The sequence below is a fragment of the Rissa tridactyla genome, chromosome 1 (genome assembly GCF_028500815.1).
Source record: "Rissa tridactyla isolate bRisTri1 chromosome 1, bRisTri1.patW.cur.20221130, whole genome shotgun sequence".
NCBI classification, from domain to species: Eukaryota; Metazoa; Chordata; class Aves; order Charadriiformes; family Laridae; genus Rissa; species Rissa tridactyla.
In genome coordinates this window covers 186,851,071-186,869,327 of record NC_071466.1, presented here as the reverse complement: position 1 = coordinate 186,869,327, position 18,257 = coordinate 186,851,071, and the positions used below count along the sequence as shown (strand labels likewise).

General features: G+C 37.0%; 1 protein-coding gene across 10 annotated transcripts in view; it reads left to right on the top strand.

Moving 5' to 3' along the window:
- The window catches only part of PPHLN1 (periphilin 1), a 76,556-nt gene that overhangs the window by 26,808 nt on the left and 31,491 nt on the right, over positions 1 to 18,257 (top strand). For all 10 annotated transcript variants that reach the window (XM_054202725.1, XM_054202734.1, XM_054202718.1 and 7 more), the window contains 4 exons: positions 1,649 to 1,905; positions 5,915 to 5,997; positions 10,890 to 11,009; positions 13,609 to 13,749. In XM_054202725.1, coding sequence (XP_054058700.1) covers positions 1,649 to 1,905; positions 5,915 to 5,997; positions 10,890 to 11,009; positions 13,609 to 13,749 — 601 coding nt within the window. The remainder of the gene's footprint in view (positions 1 to 1,648; positions 1,906 to 5,914; positions 5,998 to 10,889; positions 11,010 to 13,608; positions 13,750 to 18,257) is intronic.

Genomic DNA, 18,257 nt, shown 5'->3' with positions numbered 1-18,257 from the left:
TTTGCTGACGTTTTACTGAAAAAACAGGGTGGCTGAGAGCTATTGATTCATACTTTAGTTTCATATGAAAATTTTCAAAATAAAGATTTGTTTTGTCCTGATACTTTATCCCATCTAGAACCGGAGAAATAAGCTGAAGGATTGTCTGTATTTTTACTGGCTATGCCCCTGCCCCCATGATTTTTCTGTCGCAGGATAACCTCAATGTTGCTTGTGGGATGTTCACGCTCCGAAGCAGAGCCAGTTGTGCAGATACGCTTTCTATGCAAAAAATAACTCAGCACTGCATAAAACACATCGGTGTAATAGGGTTTGTATTACTGTGGTGCTACCTGTGTCGTTACAGTAGTCCAAAACACCTTTTGCACACTGAAGTCCTTTGTTACCCGCCACAAATGTGGGCCTGTAACATGCTATAGGAATTGTACACTAGAGGGCTTTTTTTCTTTTATCCACCAACATAAAATTAGCTATAGCTACATTGTGCTAAATGAGACCACCAAATCTTTGCTGGTCTCTGTGAGACATTCCCTTATTTAAAATATTGGACTATGATGAGAAATAGGAGAGAAAAACAGTGAAATAAGGTACATTCCGGCTTACTATAAATGCTATGCAGTCTTTATTTTTACTTAGGAATACTGTGGAGGAGCTGAGAAGTACTTGCTTCTTTTAGCAGTGTGTCTTCCGACCAAGGCAAATGTCACAAGTCTAGATTCAGTAGGTGTTTACTTGTTATGTTTGTTAGCTTTGAGATTCTTTAGGAAAAGTTAAATTGGATACTGTTTCTTTGACCTTTACATATATATGTATATTAATATAATTTGCAGGTAACCAGGTCATTTGGGGTATGGTCTGGAGTAACAATATATAAATTTAGTAGAAAGTTTTGGTGTTTACTAGAATATGGTTTCAAATCGGTTGGGTTTCATGTAATACTGAGTGTGTCTGTGACATTTTACAGTAAAGTTCAAAATTAATATTGTGTATTGTGAAAGACGTAGGCTTTTTAGGAGGCATAAATCTTCCTATTTTCATTCAGTGTTTGACCTTGGGTGGATACATAGGCATGAGGATAGATATTCTGCAGTTTTCTTTTTTTTTGTCCTTGCTGGATATAAACTGAAATCCCTCAGCGATATTTCCCATAACAAGATGTACGAAATCAAATGAGGCACATGGTCCCCTGAAAATAAGGATAAGAGAAAAACAGAGTTGACAAACAGCCAAATAGTGTGAGCAATATTTGTATATGCATTTTATCTATTGTAAATTAAGGCTTGATTTTCAGGTGGAGTGCAGAGTGAACCTGAAGAAATGAAATGTGAGAGTCCAATTTCTTGAATGTCTCTTTCTATTACGTTTTGCTGTATTATTGAGAAGTAAAAAGGAATTAGCTTCTGGCGATGTAACTGAATGAAATCTGAAAAAAGTACATACATATACATTTTTGTTATACTTTCCTACTTGTTTTTCATTCATTGCTTAGTACCCTAACAATGCTGAAGATTTCAGACGTGCTCTGCAGATGACAGCTGACATGTTTGTATTTACCAAACATTAAATCTTGCCAGTGTATTATCTAGTGCTGTTCCACAAACATTGGAAGGATAAACAAGTAACTTTTATTTTTCTGTTGTCTTCAAAGGGAGGTCAGAGATGGCTTCAGAAGAAAAAGCTTCTATCCTTCTCATTATATGAGAGAGCGATCCCCTCATAAGAGGGACTCTCCTTTCTTCAGGGAATCGCCAGGGAGCCGAAGGGATTCTCCACACAGCAGATCTGGCTCTAGTGTCAGCAGCAGGAGCTACTCTCCTGAAAGAAGCAAAGCCTATCCTTTCCACCAGTCCCAGCATAGCAGAAGTATGTCATCTTTACATAAAAGAAATATTTCTTCTCAGCAAGGTAATGCTGGATTAATGATGAGCACTGGTTAGTGAGGTGAAACTGCAGCTCGCTGTATAAGTCCTTTTTCTTTACGTGCTGTCTTTTACAATGAGAAAACTAGACATTTTGTACCGATTATGTGTTGGCTGGTCTTTGGTTGTTTCATTGTACTCTCTGTTCCCTTATGCATTTCACGTGGGAGATTGTAGGTGTTATTTCAGTAGCAACTCTAGCCTGACTGTAGGAGTTTCAGCTGCACAGCTTTTTCTGGTATCATACGTTAATTTTCTTTTAGCATCAACTGCTCCTGCTACTTCTTTATGTGCTTCATTGGATTCCCTTAGAAGAAACTTCACTGTCATCTATAGCAGATGAAGACTCTTCTTCCTGCAACCAGGGGAAAAGAGGGATTAAAAAAATTGGAGAAATTACATAATGCTACTCTTTACATTTTCTGAAAATGTTCTTACAACTGTATTATTAGGATTTTGAAGCTGGTTGGTTTTTAGCAATTTCATCTCATCGTCAGATTCTTTCAAATCTTACTTTTCTTAAAGAAATGTGACACGTATCTCAGTTAAGCCTATACTGTGTATATTCTGCCTTTTAAAAGCTTGACTGTTAATCTTTCCCAGAAATCTACTGAATCATCTGTTTTGAAAATATTTAAGGTTTTCCTATTTAAATAACTTGAAAAAGGGCAAAATTGCTTTTTTTAGTATACTACAATTTTAGCTGCTGCTGTTTGTACAGCTTATGTAAATTAATCCGATTTGATTTTCCCTTATGCAAATGCTTTCTAGTGAACTATACAAATCTACTGTTCATTTTGGCAGATCTTAAAAAATTAATTACATATTTTTTTATTCACTGATAGGCATATTGTGTGTTTCCAGAGTGGCAAGCTGGACCATTAGGTAGCACTTCTTGCCAAAAAAGATCTTGTGGAGTTTAGTTAACATTGTTTAAATATAGAGGAATCATTTCACTCCTTGTGGAATACAAATTATCTTTCTAGCTCATTATTGCAATTCTTTTAAGATTTTGTAGCAATACTTAGTGACCGTGAATTCCTGTAAGTGTAGGAGAGGAAGAGAAAAAATACAATATTCAACTAAATTTGTAGAAATGTTGTAGATGTGCAGATCATAATTACCAGGAACAGGAAAAAATTCTTGGGAGAAATCATATACAATTTTGGATCGTTTCAGGGTTTTCCTAAAATTTTGAGCGGACTTCTTTCACGTTTGTAGTATGTTGGCAGAATTACTCAAACAGTAATGGAAGTAGCAAAGTAGAAGCAGACATCTTCACAAACCAGAAAAGATGCTGGTCAAGAGAGGAGTGTTGCCTTTATGTCTGTGGCTTTGGGGATTTTTTTCTAGTTGCATGGTTAAACACTTCTCCACATCATCTTTAAATCAGTTTTAAGAGACCACATGGCTTGTACACTGCACTATTTCTTTATAGCTGCCTGTTCCCTGGAAAATAGTACTACTGAACTGTTTCTCTAGATGACTGAATTAAAATGGCCTATTCACAAGGTATAAATGGCTTAAATAATACTTTTAGAATTGTGTTTGAATATGATTTGTCTTAGGTAAGTTCATGTATTACGTATTTAAAAGAACCATAAAGTGAGACATATCTCATATGTCAGCAGTACATTTTAGTCTGTACTTAAATGGATTTACAACATGCAAAGTATATACTATTTCCTGTGGAACTTATAATACGGTGTCTTTTTAAATATCATAATACTGTTTAAAATCGTGCTGTCTGAATCAGTTTGGCTTGATGACTTCCACTGAAGGAGGAATATCCCATGCTCTCCAGCACTTTATAAATTAGGATAAACGCAGGATTTGACCAAAGAAAACTGGTGGGCACACAAAGAAGCCTGGTGAAGGGAGGGAAAGGGCTCATGGGATGGGACAGGCGTTCAGCCATGGAGAGAGTGCATGGAGAGAAGCAAAGTGGTGTTCTTTCAGCGGGCCAGTCCGTAAGGGGTCCGTAGAGCGTGGTGTGCTGAGGAGATGCAAGGAGGCAAGTAGTGGCACTTGGAAAGCGTCATGTTCAATTGTGTAGATAGGGCTTGTGGGTTCAAAAGAGCCACACGCATTCAGAAGAAATGGCCTCCTAATAATGTCTCCAAATTAAATGGTGGTTTCTCTATCTGCTTAACTTTGAATAATTTACTGTCGCTTGTATCAGCTTATTTCATCTATTCAAGCAGATGCGTATAATCCACTCAATTGAGATAATCTTAAAAGAATCCAGTGTGGTGGAGGCGGCACGTAGGAGGCAGAATTGGAGTAGTCTGTAAATTTTAAAGAAGGTAGCTCATCCATGGGGCTGAAAAGCAGGTATCACAGGAGCAAAACGTCTGTGTTACTTGGTCGTGTCAAGGGAGAGGTTCTGTGCTTTGGGGAGTGTGACAGATTAAAGACATGATTATTTCTATCTCCATGGTTTTGGTTTTTGCATATACTTTGTGTTTATTGGAACTGTAAATTTTTCACAGCGTTTTCTTTTTGCTATTTCTTTTCATTGTTAAAGAGCTTTTTTAGTTAAAGGTAATTCATAATTCACCTTTTGTTTTATGGCTACTAGGAATTCTTAAAAACATAGCAAGCAGCCTTATTTAAGTATCCTCTCCATTTACCATCATCTCCAAATCAAGAATTGGAGTGCAATTTGCAATGTTTGCTTTTGCCAGAGGAACTTCCCCAGCTTTTTTCAGTAGCATTTTCGAAAGGCCCATCAGTAGCTGTGAAGACTTCTGCATGGATTGTTAGTCCTTCGATGTCATACCAGTAACTCACGTGCCTCTAACAATGTGCAGAGATGAGCAGATGTTTGATCTTTGCTCTGTATTAAGTCTACACTATACGTAGTGTATGAAAATGTGGGGAAAGAGTAGAAGACCAACTTTTCAAATACCTCTTAAACATTTCCTATTGTTAAAAGTTTGCATTTTGCATAGACTTTTCCTTACATTTTTTGTGTAGGTGGTGGTATTTTAAAACACACAACGCAATGCAGTCTTATTTTATGGTGTTGAGTGAAAAAAGAAAATAGCTCAGCTATTAGGAGTGAGATGCCGTGTTTGCTCTTTATTGCTTTGCCTCATTAAATTGAAGCCGTATTTATTTATGGTTCTACTAAAATAATTTATATCCCAATTTTCATAAGTATTTGATAGACTTTTTAATTCATCCATTTCTTAATTGTATTGATACAAATTTAATGGAAACCTAGGTAAGTCTGTATTGTTTTCCGTTTGTGAACAGTCAGCCATTTACCAGTGAGTGGGAATGGTCTAGTTAATTGAGACCTACTGACAACCCGTATTTTCTTTTCTTATTTACCTTTTGCAGATCCTGTAGATGTAATCCCTGGACCACAGGTTGAAAAGTAGTAGTTTACCCTGCAACCAGTTCTGCTGCTGCGGGCTGCCTGCAACTGCTCTGTGGCAAGGCTGTGCACAGACTGTGATTAGCACCTGTGATTAGCACAGTGCATTTGAATTGTCATTTTGCCGATTTTAAGTCTTACAAGAAAAACACTGGCAATACAAAGAGCATCTAGCCTGTGGTTGGTACAAAACAGGACTGTTTCCCATGGCAGGGCTTTTCAACATACTGTGGCCTGCTAAACCAGTTCCTTCACTGCCTGCTTTCCTGGAATGATTGACTGGTGTCTAATGTTTCACCTGTTTATATTATTATAGGAATATTAAAAAGTAAAACCACATCATCTTGCCAAATCATATTGATACGCCCTTTTGGTTAATGTTAAGAAAAAAGACAATGTTTTTTCACTAAATAAGTGAAATAATATAGCTGTGTCTCTTCTCTCTTTGTAAAGAGAAGAAAGTGTTTTCAGTATTTATCAGATGATGGAGAGTATAGATTTCATGTCTGACTTAAGTTAATTTCACTGCAATTTTTCTAAGCCAGTAAGTATATTTGCAACATACATCTTTAACATAATTTTACAGTCGTTATTTTTTTCTTAATTGTAGGTAAAGAGAGGACTTCAGTTCAGTCACTGAAAACATCAAGAGATGCATCACCTTCGGGCTCCACAACAGTACCCTCATCAAAGGTGAATTTTCAAGTACTTCTCACCGTGGTTTCAGATTGTTCATTGTTGTTGGAATTTTTCCTCAGTTGGAAGGAGATACTGTGTGCAACTGTTAGGGAAAGGAGTGTCTTGAATTGCTCTGCAATGCAGCAGAGGATAGGTTTCCCTTATCTGGCAGGAAAGTGCTGATAATGCTGTGTATCTAATGATGACACCGACAAACCTTTCTGTTCTGTATTCACTGTCTCATTTTAGGAGAAAGGGAGTCTTGTATATATTTAAAATCGTCATTTTCCAAACTACAGAGTGTGCTAGAAAAGGAATGGCAAGGAGAAAAATGGGGAAGCAGTTTTTAGGAGAAACAGATCAATTGGACAAGCCTGTACTTGCACTGAACACCATCCTTTAGTGATTCCTAAGCTGTGACTGGGTTTGGAAACAGTGTGGTGAAGTTTCTGACTGGCTCTGCAGGGGCGGTTGGACCAGATGATCTCCAGAGGTCCCTTCCAACCCTGTGATTCTGTGGCTGGGAAGATGATGTGCATAACAGAGTTGACTTGGAAGCAGGATGCTTGAGGATGTGGCAAGAATGATAGCGTTTGCTTGGGGAGGGAGCCACATTGCAAGATAGTTTGGTAAATGCCATTTTATGTTCTAAATGATACTGTTTAATTTCCCGTCAAGAAAATCTTGTGGGCTGAGCGCGAACTACATAATCTTGCTAATTAGTTAAATGGACAGGCTAATAAACGCTAATGAACAATGCACATTCAACATTGTTCTGGCTGTCCTGTGGCAGCAAAAATGTTTTCACATCACAGCCTGTGAATTATATTTGAGGTTAAAATGAACACTTCCACAGGAGTATTTTCTCTAAATTGCTGAGAAATGCTTTAATGAGAAATAAAGGAACAATGCATTTTATTGTTCTAAGTGAATAAGGTCCTATAAAAAAGTAGTATTTGCCCTAAGTAGCATGGTGTACTAACCTGATTCTTGAGGACTTTTTAATAAAAGCAGTGGAATGTTTAAGCAACAAAAAAATTTGGAAGAAAGAAAGGTACTTTTTGTTGTGAGAAGGTGAGACTGAAGGAAATAATTAGATGGGGAAAAAAATCAGGCTTTGGTTGTGCTATGTCATTCTAAGTACTTATCCCTTATGCAGCACTTTCAGAACTGCTGTGCTAGGAACTAGCTAATTGCCAATGTCCTTAAGGGGGGGACAGCTATTTTATAGCTATGTAAATAAGGAAAGTAAGATAAAAGCTGTTACACACAAGTTACACCGATTTGGGTTATAAAATAAGCTTTATAGTTAGTTCACCTGTTTTGCTTACAGACTCAGCATACTGCAGTTTAATACCAAATCCTTGCTTAATAAAAACCTTTGAGAACAAGGAGACATTGCAAAATCTCTTGTTCTCCTATTAATATGCAGCGTGAGCTTGAACTATGAGGTATTCTTTAAATGTTTTGCTTTCTTCTTCAGTCAGGTTTGATCTATGCTGTATTGGATTTTTTTGCCAGCAGTTTGCATATATCTGCTGGCAGTGGATATCCACTTGATGTAAGCTCCACAAAATGAAACTGCCTGTTTGATGGAAATAATTTCCCCAGACAATACATATATTTATTGGGTATGCATCAGCTGCAGAAATGGAAGTACTTCAGTGACCTTTTAATGCTTTTTCTCTTGAAGTCCTATGCTTGTAATGAACTGTCTTGTGTCAGTGGAGCCTCCTGGGGGGTGATGGCTGGAGTACACTGACCAGTTAAGTTGTACAAGTGCTTCACTGACAGAGAAATATCGATAGAAGAAGTCTTGGCAAAACATGATGAACATTTTTAGGGCCAGGGTCTTACAATCTACTTAAACTTGAGAAATGAGTTATATACTTTATTTTGTAGATAAAAGGAGATAATTTTCAGTGCTCTAAGTTATAATTTAGCTTTGAAATACTTACAAAGGTATATGCTTCCACAGCAATATCTCTTTTTCACTGTAGTAACTATATGCAAATCTGGAAAGATATTCTTATCTGTCTTATAATTATTTTTTTACATATTCATGCATGTGAATTAATACATGTTGGTGTTATCTGATCTTAACCACCTGTTTAATTGACTATGGCATGAAGTCTTTTGTGTTTAATAGCTGTCTGGACTGCAAGCCTTGGAGGCTATATCCAACATAATTAGAGCAAAAGGCAGATGTGTGAGACAGGGAAAGCTTCCCAGCAAAGAAAGCAGAAAAGTAAGAGATTTTTGCGGTTCTTATGCTGCGCATAAGAACATAAGGTAAAAAAAGAAAAAGACACGTCTTTTTTGAGACAGGGAGGAAAGTTTGGTTGTTTTTTATGAAATACGCTTGGTTGTTCATTTCTTACAAGTTTGCAGCCTAAGTAGCTGCAGACATTTTCCTCTGAGAAATATGTTCCTATTCTTTCTCCTCAGTTGTAGCGTACCTGTGGAAATACTGTTACTTTATTACATAAAATGCACTCAAGATTTTTTAATACATATTTATTGACTTGCTACCGATAGAATTAAATTTAGTAAGATTAAATTGAACAGATTCTTTTTGCCATATTCACTAAAGTGCTTAGTTTCTGTTTATGGCTTCTGAAAAATATTATAAATCATGTGAGATTTTATTTGTCTTCATTTCATGCGAAGTCAAATGTCAGTGACAAAGAGACTGGTAATTTCTTTTTGCTAGTGTTAGCCAGAGCTACATTTGAGGAACGGGAGAGATTCCTAATAGAACTACAATGGAAGATAGTTTTGGCAGCTAAGGTAAAGTCAGGTTAAAGTGGAAAAGTCAGGCGTACTATGGGGCTGCATAGGGAAGACTGTGGCCAGTAGGTCGAGGGAGGTCATTCTCCCCCTCTACTCTGCACTGGTGAGGCCACACCTGGAGTACTGCATCCAGTTTTGGGCTCCCCAGTTCAAGAGGGACAGGGAACTGCTGGAGCGAGTCCAGTGAAGGGCAACTAAGATGATTGAGGGACTGGAGCATCTCCCTTATGAGGAAAGGCTGAAAGAGCTGGGACTCTTTAGCCTGGAGAAGAGAAGGCTGAGGGGAGACCTTATTATGGCATACAAGTATCTAAAGGGTGGGTTGAAGGAGGATGGTGCCAGACTCTTTTCATTGGTTCCCAGTGACAGGACGAGGGGCAATGGGCACAAGTTGGAACATAGGAAGTTCCGTTCAAATAGACGGAAAAACTTCTTTACAGTGAGGGTGACAGAGCACTGGAACAGGCTGCCCAGGGAGGTTGTGGAGTCCCCTTCTCTGGAGATTTTCAAGACCCGCCTGGATGCAGTCCTGAGTAATGTGCTCTAGGCAATCCTGCTCTAGCAGGGGAGTTGGACTAGATGATCTCTAGAGGTCCCTTCCAATTCTGAAGATTCTGTGATTCTGTGAATAAGAACATGGTAAAAAAAAAAAACTTGGCAGACTATAGTTTGTAGTGATATTAGTCTAAGAATAATTGTGTAGTTTGGAAAGGTGAGCTGGGCTAATTATTCTATAAATTATATTAGCCCTTTCTTTTAAGAATCCTCTTCGTACCCCTGCATATCGAACTTTGTCACCTCCTGACTTTGCTGATTATAATTCTGTAATTTACAATTATAGAAAAGAGGAGTTCCTAGTTGAACATTGTGTTGCACTTTTGAATTGAGATAAAGGTGGTGCCTTTATGACACAGGATCCTGGAAGGGTTCTGTGAGCTGTGTACTTATGCCATACTACACCACAAAGAGATGTTTGGATAATATTTTACTTGAGGTAAGTACAAAAGGTCTGAAGATGAAGCAGTTTTATTACAGGTCACAGTATTTGCTTCCTCTGGCCATTTATGTAATTTGGAATGAACTAATGATAAGGGGAGAAATGTTGGTTTTTTTTCTTTTTTTTTTTAAACTTGTTTTTGTTGTTTTTTGGGGGTTTTTTTGCCCATCTATATGCTAAGATGGAACAAGCATTGGGTAGAAATTGTGACAACCTTTTTAGGCAGTAGGATTTTTGGTTCTTTTTTTTAGACATCCATCTTAGTGTTGCAGTTTTTAATACTAGAGTTGTATGGATTCTTGGATGAATGCTTCTATACATACAGTTGATTTAAATGAAATACCCACATAGTGATAACAAGATTTATAAAGCTAGCTATTCCTAAACTGGTTTTGGTACGAGGGTGTTTGTCATTGTCTGTTTGTTGCTCTGTTAGTAAAAGCCAAATCGTATTCTTAGAGAGAAACAAATTTTTAAATATTATTTATATGACTATTTCCATCTGAAAAGGTAGACTAAAAGCCCATAAACCATGACTGACTTTATTATAAATGGTCAACATTCCCCCCAAATAAAAAATAATGAATTTTAATGGAAGCAGTTCTGATTGTTTAAAGTATATATAAAATCTTTTTGTCCCTAATTGGCTTAAGTTTTATACCCTACACAGTATTTAATAGTTTAGTTTAAATTTGTTGCAACCTTTTATGCCTGAAAATCACATTGAATTATTGGATCACTCCACACTTATATCTGACTTCTTAGTGGCCATTTGATCCAAGTCTCTTTAAACTCAAATGGTCTCAAATAATTTTTCTGTTATTTCTGCCCCATGAATTTAATAAAACTGATTCTGAAACTACGGTTCTCTCTTAAACATTTTTCTGAACTTCATTGATTTATCTGTTTTTCTCCTCTCTTTTTTCCTTCTTTCTCTGCTCTCTCCCCACCCACTTTTATTTTTAAAGAAATCAGCAAATGAACTAGCTTCAGCTTACGTATTCCCTATTTTACAATGTTTCAGGAATCTGGATAACTGCTTATTTTAGTTTTGAAGATGTTTTACTGTGTATAAATACACTTAATATTAAACTTTGACTGTAATGTTTTTGTACAGGCCTTGGATAAGAGTAACAGACTATCGGAAAAGGAACTCGCAGAAGCTGCAAGCAAGTGGGCAGCTGAAAAGTTAGAGAAGGCTGAAGAAAGCAATTTACCCGAAATAACAGAGTATGATGTAAGACAGCATTAATCGGATTATTTTAAAGTGTTACAACAATAGACTTGTTTTTCTGTACTCTCCTGAAAGGCTCATTTTGTAATTTACCCCTGGATTTGTCTGCCTGTGCTATTAAATGTTTGTTGAAAGGGAGTGAGAGGGAGACTAAAGCCTTGTGATTTATTTATTTGTTTGTTTGATTGTTTATTAAAATACACAAAAACAGAGTAGGTTTTGTTAGTATAATTTGAATTTGTGTTGAGGTGCAACTAACAACATAAGGCTCCAGCTCTTCAGGGATTCTTCAAAGAACTCTTGCGCTAATGTAGGTCTGTATGCCTACTGAACTCCTTAAAATTAGCAAGGGGCTTCTGAGTCAAAATACAAGGGTACATGTAAAACATAAGATTAGAAAAGAAACTCTGGTTTACTGGGTGCAGCTTCATGCCGTGGCAGCCTGCCATGCCATATATTCCTTTTCAGAAGGCAGTCCTCCTCTATATTAAAAATTAAGCTTTTGCCATGGTACTGCAGTAGGTAGATTTTTTTTTTTCCCCCAGAATCATTATTTCGTTAATAATCATTGTTAATTAATTGCCAATTTATACCCATCTGTTCTTGCCCCTCCTTGTCTTCTACCCCTTGCTATACTGAAGTATGATTATAGCCCTTTTTAGTTCTTGTTCTGTTATGCTGCTGGGTAGGATGTCATTTTTTGGATTCCGCTATGTTAGCGGAAGATGTATTTGACATTTAAAACAAACAAAATGTCATGTGAAGTCTTTTTAGTCTGGTTTAATTCTGTGATCATTTCATCTTCAACTTTTACTTTGTTCAACTTTAGAGGCAGTCTTACAAAAACAGAATACTACCTATTTTACAAAGTCACGTGCCTTAAACTTTATAATTAATGAGTTTGTATTTTATATTTGTTTGTAAATAGTTTGTGGGAAAATAAAAGCATCTTGGGAAGCATGAGGTTTCCTCCTTGCATTTCACGCTTGTGGAACCTAAGGGCTAGATTAGAGAAATAAACTCACTGGATCCATATTTATCTGAACTTCTAAGTCCTGTCCATTGGTGTAATGGCTGAGTGCATCAACAGTTTCTTGATACTGGACAGGAGGATCCAGTTGGATAAATAAACCGTTCATTTCCCTCCAGGAAAAAGAAATTTTAAAGAAAAGGGAGGGGAGGGGTTGGAGTGAGGAAAAAGAAGCAGCAAACTGATCCAAGCATGAATGCCATACAGAGGAGAACATATGCGTGGACGTTTCTGAGAGGTTCAGGAGAGTAAGAGTGAAGAGAAGCGTCACTCCTGTTCTTGACGAGGGAAAGGTCATGCAAGGGAGGAAAGAACAGAGTTGGCCATATGGAGAAGAGCTGTTTAAAGCTTCCTCTCAGCCTCAGAGAAAATTGCAGTGGCAAAAAGATTCAAAATAAAGAAAGATTCAAAATGAAACAATTGCAGGAGATTATGGCAGAGTCGGAGATGATTTATTTATTGAGTGTGCTACAGGAATGCTAATGAAGGAGGCATTTCATTTGAATCCTGGAAGAAAGGATACTTCTCACCCTGATTACTAGGCTGGCATGTATGAATTGCAACAGTTTTTTAACTTTTCCCAGTTTATCTTGCATAGCGCTTAATAGTTGAAGTTTGTGTTACACTGAACTTTTGAGCAGCTTTTATTCCGTCTTGCGCATTTCATGATTTACTGCAAATTTAGGATGCAATCTTAATCGTTTATATTGCTCTAGTGCTTGTAGGGCCACTTAAACTTTCTTTTTTTGTCTAATGCTTTTCTCTTTGACGTTATTTAAATCTTAAGATTCTTCACTTTTTTATTTTTGAATAGTAGAAAATACTTGTATGCATCTTCATAAGTTCTCAAACCTTATTAAAAAATAAATTAACTATTCTACAAATCTGTTCCATAATATTGCATTTAAACATGCTGTAGTAATTTTTTTCTCTTTTTGCATTGTCTATATAGACTCCATGGAGTGGGAGTCTGTTTTCTTTGGGGCAGGGATACCGTCTTAATTTCTGGTTTAGAGAGAAGCTTATACAATTCCAGTACTTCAGTAAGATTTCTCGTATTATCAGGAATCATCTAAGCATATGTTTACTTTTGTTATACAATACGTATCTCTGTTCCTTTAATATTTAACCTGTGGCCCGAATGCTCTAAGAGTTCTTTCTGACAGCATTTTGATTTTGTCGTTGCCTATTTACCTTTGATTTTTTTACTTTTATCCTTCCCCAGAAAGCTAATCCCACTTTCATTGTGGATTTCTTGCCAGCTGGGGTTATAAATATCACATATACAAGTTCCTTCTCAGCAGAAGGGCAGGTGAAGGTTATCTGACATCATTGTCTTTACACAGTTCAGACCTGAGTCATAGGTTTTTTATGATGTCACTTTTTCTACATGTTTAAAAACCATATTTCTATCTGTTAGACTGTAGCAATAATACTTCATTAATAGTCTTGATGAGCAAAGTCATATCTAATTGGATGACTGTATTTAGGTTTTTATTTTTGCTCTCACGCTTTGGGGTTTTTATTTTGCTCTCAAAACTCTGAAATTTTAATATTTTATTTTTTTTGAAGGCTGGATCTTCAGCTCCATTATACATCGAACAAACAGAGGAAGCAGAAACAAATATAACGGATAGTGCAGAATTATATGAGGATGGTCATCTTCTTGGCCGCTCAAAAGCAATTGCAACTAAGACGAAGGAGATTGAACAGGTGAGTCGTCTTGGCATTTTGTCACTGATACAGTACCTGTGTAATGGTTTGATCTGCTAGAAATATGTTGATTTATTTTCTTCCTTCTTGGAGCGTAATACGAATGTAATCTGATTTCTTGAGATGATGTGATTATAACAGCTCCAGCTATTTAATTCAGTGCACTACTGAAGAAGCATGACATTTATCTGCACGTGGGAATTAGTGGTAGTTTTCTGTAACTTACATGCAACACCTGCTATTTTGCAAGCCAAGAAAATGACTGCGTCTTTGAATAATTGTTTCAAAATCAAATATAATACAGATGATTTCAAATATAATTAAAAAGTAAGGCTTTACATGAGATCAGATTATCAAAAATTACTTTTGCACTGTAATTTCCTTAACTTAAAAATATACAGTTTGGGATTGAACACTAGAAGCTGCCTGTTGGGTTGGATTTTTTTAGTTGTGGGTTTTTTGGGGGGATTTGGTTTTGTTGGGGTTTTTTGTGTTTGGATTTTTTTAAATCAGGTTTGAATCTCAGTGCCTTTGTCGTTCGCTGAAGATTAAGCACCCTTAAGTTTTGCTTTGCATCCAGTGTTTTATATCTGGATTAGGGAAGGCTATTGTCTTCAAAATTTATATTCTTTTCTCTTTTGTGTTTTACTTGGGGATTGATTTAATACAAAACAAGATTTCTATTACTCTTCTTGTAACACTGAGTTTTTTAGGAGGTTCAATGGAAGTTTATTCATGTATTCATCTTTAATACCGCATCATAAACAATCAAAGTGGTTTGTTTCCATAGTTTTGTTACTTTAAATGGCGAGTTTGGAGATTTTTCTGACTTGATCTTTCTGACGTAAATGCAACTCTGCCCAACCCTGGAAATGGCGTTTAAAGTTTATAATTTGGGTGGGAGAAGGAGATTACTTTCTTCATACTTGCTCTGATTTACAATGTTTTCAGTGTGTGGCTGGGATGGGTGGAAGGAAAATATAGATCACTTGTCGCCCTTGTGATTATCTCATAATAACATCTTCAAGAAAATAGGTCTCTGGTCTTGTTTGAGATAAGCTTACCCTAGGTCTTCGTTTTCCATCTTAATTCTAGAGGCCTTTATTCTGTTGCCTGTGAGCCCATTTCCTGTGCTGCAACACTGTTGTTCCTTTTCTTCTTGACACTTGAAAAACAACTTTCTACTCAATTGGTTTTGGGGCATGGTTTTGTTTTGGTGTTTGTTTTTTTTTTTTTTTTTTTTTTAAAGTTGACTTTGCATAATCACGTTCCTGGTGAGCGTGGCTTTGCATGTCTCTGGGTCTGGCTGGGATGGAGTTAACCGTAGCATAACTGTGAGGGTCAAGATGCAGTTTGCTTATCCCTGTCTATCTGATCACCAGGTTGTACATTGCCTAAATCAGCTACTTCCAAATGCATAAACTTAAGATTATTTAAAAATGACAAACTGAAAAGACCAGGAGCAGATTTTTAAAAAATAGCAATTGCGATTATTTAGCCTGATGCTAGTGAAACTGCGACTGGTTTATTTCCCATGAAGATCTGCCCCGAGGTCCTAAGGACAGGCTTATAGTGAAGACAGATGAAAATTTGGGCATAAAAACCAAATGTTGTTTTCAATATGATCTAATGTTATTATATTTGGTAGAGTTTGCACTTATCTCTAAGGAAATCTAGATTATGTTCTGTAAGACAGAATACTTTTAGGAACTTAGCTCAGAAAAGCCTGAGGAACAACTTAAAAAGATTTGGATTTCATAGAACCAGTTTCTCCTGTTGTTGATTTGAATATTGAAGCTGTCAGCTTCTGCAGAATTAAAATAAGATTTGAGTGGTACTGGAATCCTCTTCAATACATTTTATTAAACTGAACAAGATTCTTATTTTTTTAAAAAATCAGGTACTGTAAATTTGTTGAGAGCTATGCAAGTAATGTATTTAATCATTTAAACATGAGACTGTAAAATGACCTATGTGTTTTTCAGATAAATGTTTAAAAGTAACTTCTTCAGCAACTTTAAAAAAAAATACAGAAAATTTATTGTTATGATAATCCCGATGATTTTTGTAATTGTGAAATACTGTGAATCTTCCTCCTGTATATGGGAGCAGTCTCTCTGGAGAAATTTGTACGCTGTTCTGTTGGCTTTGAACTGTCAGCCTCTGAAAATGAGTTTGGTTTAATTCTGTGTGGCTTGAGATCTCCGCCTTTGACAAGGAATGAGAGAGGGAGCAAAGAGTGGAATGGAAACTAAATTTACAGTCCTGTGGTGAACTGCTTACTAAAGGTTCTTCGGATTAACTTCTCAATATAATTTATACGAGTTTCTACTGTTTAACTGAAAGTGTGTTTCTGGTTTTTACACAGCAAAATTAGGCTTTAACATGCAAATTTAATACTGTTGCTAGTCATGCTGTATTGTTTATATAGATGTAACATTTAAATCTTAAAAGTGAACTGTAGCTTATAATGTACTTTAGGAATAGGAAGACTGACTTGATAATCAAATATAGAATACATTTAGAAGAAAGCTTTGATATTAATTTGTTTCTGATTATTTGTTTTGAAGATTCAAATAACAGCAGAAAAAAATTTTGTTCTTTGGAGTTTTTTCCAGTTGAATTTCATTCAAGTCTTTAAAATACCTTCTGAATACCTGGTTTTAATGTATTATTTCTGGATTGTAATTTTGTGGAAGGATTACTAAAATACTTATTACAAGGAGTTACGCTGCAAAAATGGTGAAGCTGTAATCCTGCAAAGCAAGATTCCCAAAAGATTGGTTTTCAGTCTTCACTGGACAGCTATTAAAGTATATGAAATAAATAAATGAATCGGGGTAGAAATAACTTCTCCTGCCACTGGGTATGTGTCTAAGAATTGGTGAAGGTCCAGATAGTGTTTGAGAAAGTGAGGCTTGATTAGAAGGCTTGACCTATCAGACCCCTTGTGCCTCTGTTTCCCAAGTTTCTCTTGGAGTACTTGATCCTAGTGATGTTTGCTTTTCAGTTCATATTTATTCTCGTCCTGATTCCCAGGTATTCTTGCTGTTCCAAATTCCTGATAATGCCCTCTCTGCTTTGTCCTCTCTATATCTATCTGTCTCCAAAACTCCAACCAGCGAGAAGAGTAAAATTTTCCGAATATGTACTTTTACTTCATAGTATGGTACTATTTCAGGTAAACCCAGAGGCAAATACCTGTGGTGACAGAACACATCCAGTGTCGCAATGAGTAAATTCATTGCTGTACAGCAGAGAAACAGGCAGCCTGAATGCCCTGGGCAGGAGAGGGGAGGGCGGCAGCCTGTGATATAGTCTGTTATTTCTCTTAAGAAAAAACAACAAAAACAACCCTTAAGCAATTGAATGAAATATTCATACGGGTGTTCTGTTTAAATAAGTCCATCTCCATATCTTACGTATCACTCATATCACTCTTTTGTAAAGTTCCCTCTGCTTTTCCTCTAAGTTACAATAACACAATTGCCAAATCCACAATTTTAGATGGAACGTGATTGTAAATGGTTGCTCTGGCTCATCAACAAAATATTTGTATGTTATTTGTTTGGTGGGGGACTTACTGCAAGCATTCATGTAAAATCACGTAATTTGAAGAAAAATAAAATTCTTTGTGTGCTGAGTGTGACAGGACAAAAATTGTCAAACAAGTACTCGTTGTTGTTTGCCGTTTAGTGTCTATCTTTTAAGAGTCTACAGTTGCTTTGCAAGTATTAACTGAAGCTGACATAAAGAGAGGAAGATAGAAGTTGTGCTCATGGATGAAGGCTTGGAAGAATCCAGAAGCTGTTTGAACAGAGCCAAGAATTACCTGTTTGATTCCCGAACTACAAAAACTCCAAAGCATGTGTTTAATTTGAAGTCTGACAATATTACTTGGGAAGGAAGAATATGGTTGAAGATGCACAGGCACTTGAGAACGTTGCTGAAGTGGGAGTGCAGATCCTGGAAGTCTCTGGTCTCATCTTTGAAATGACAGGCGTAGTGACAGTATTATGGAAACGTCCAGGTTGGATGAGACCTCACCTGGGCCAATCTTCTCTTGAAACGGGGCCTTAGATCAGGTCATTCAGGGCTCTGTGCAGTTGAGTCCTGAATATTTCCAGTGAGGGAGACTCCACTGTTTTTCTGGACAGCCTATTTTGGTGTTTCTCTCTGAGCTCAGCTGCCATCACAGTCCTACATGTTGTTCTCCAGAATATGGTTTCCTTCCACCAAGGATGTGGTTTCTGCTTCCTGCTCCTCTTGGCAGTTTCCTGTCCCTGTTCTTGAACTGCGGAGTCCCAGCTCCTTGCCGTGGTCCCCTGCTTTTGGCTGGCTTCCCTGCCTATCAGGACCTGTTCCGCCTGGAGTGGGCTCAGCTGCTCTCGGGGAAGGTTTGAGTTCCCTCTGGCTCTGCCATTTTGTGGTTGGCAGAATAGGAGCTTTCCTGGCACTTCCACGTGGCAGGTACTGGGAAAAGTGATCCCTTCAACCCTGGTGCATCT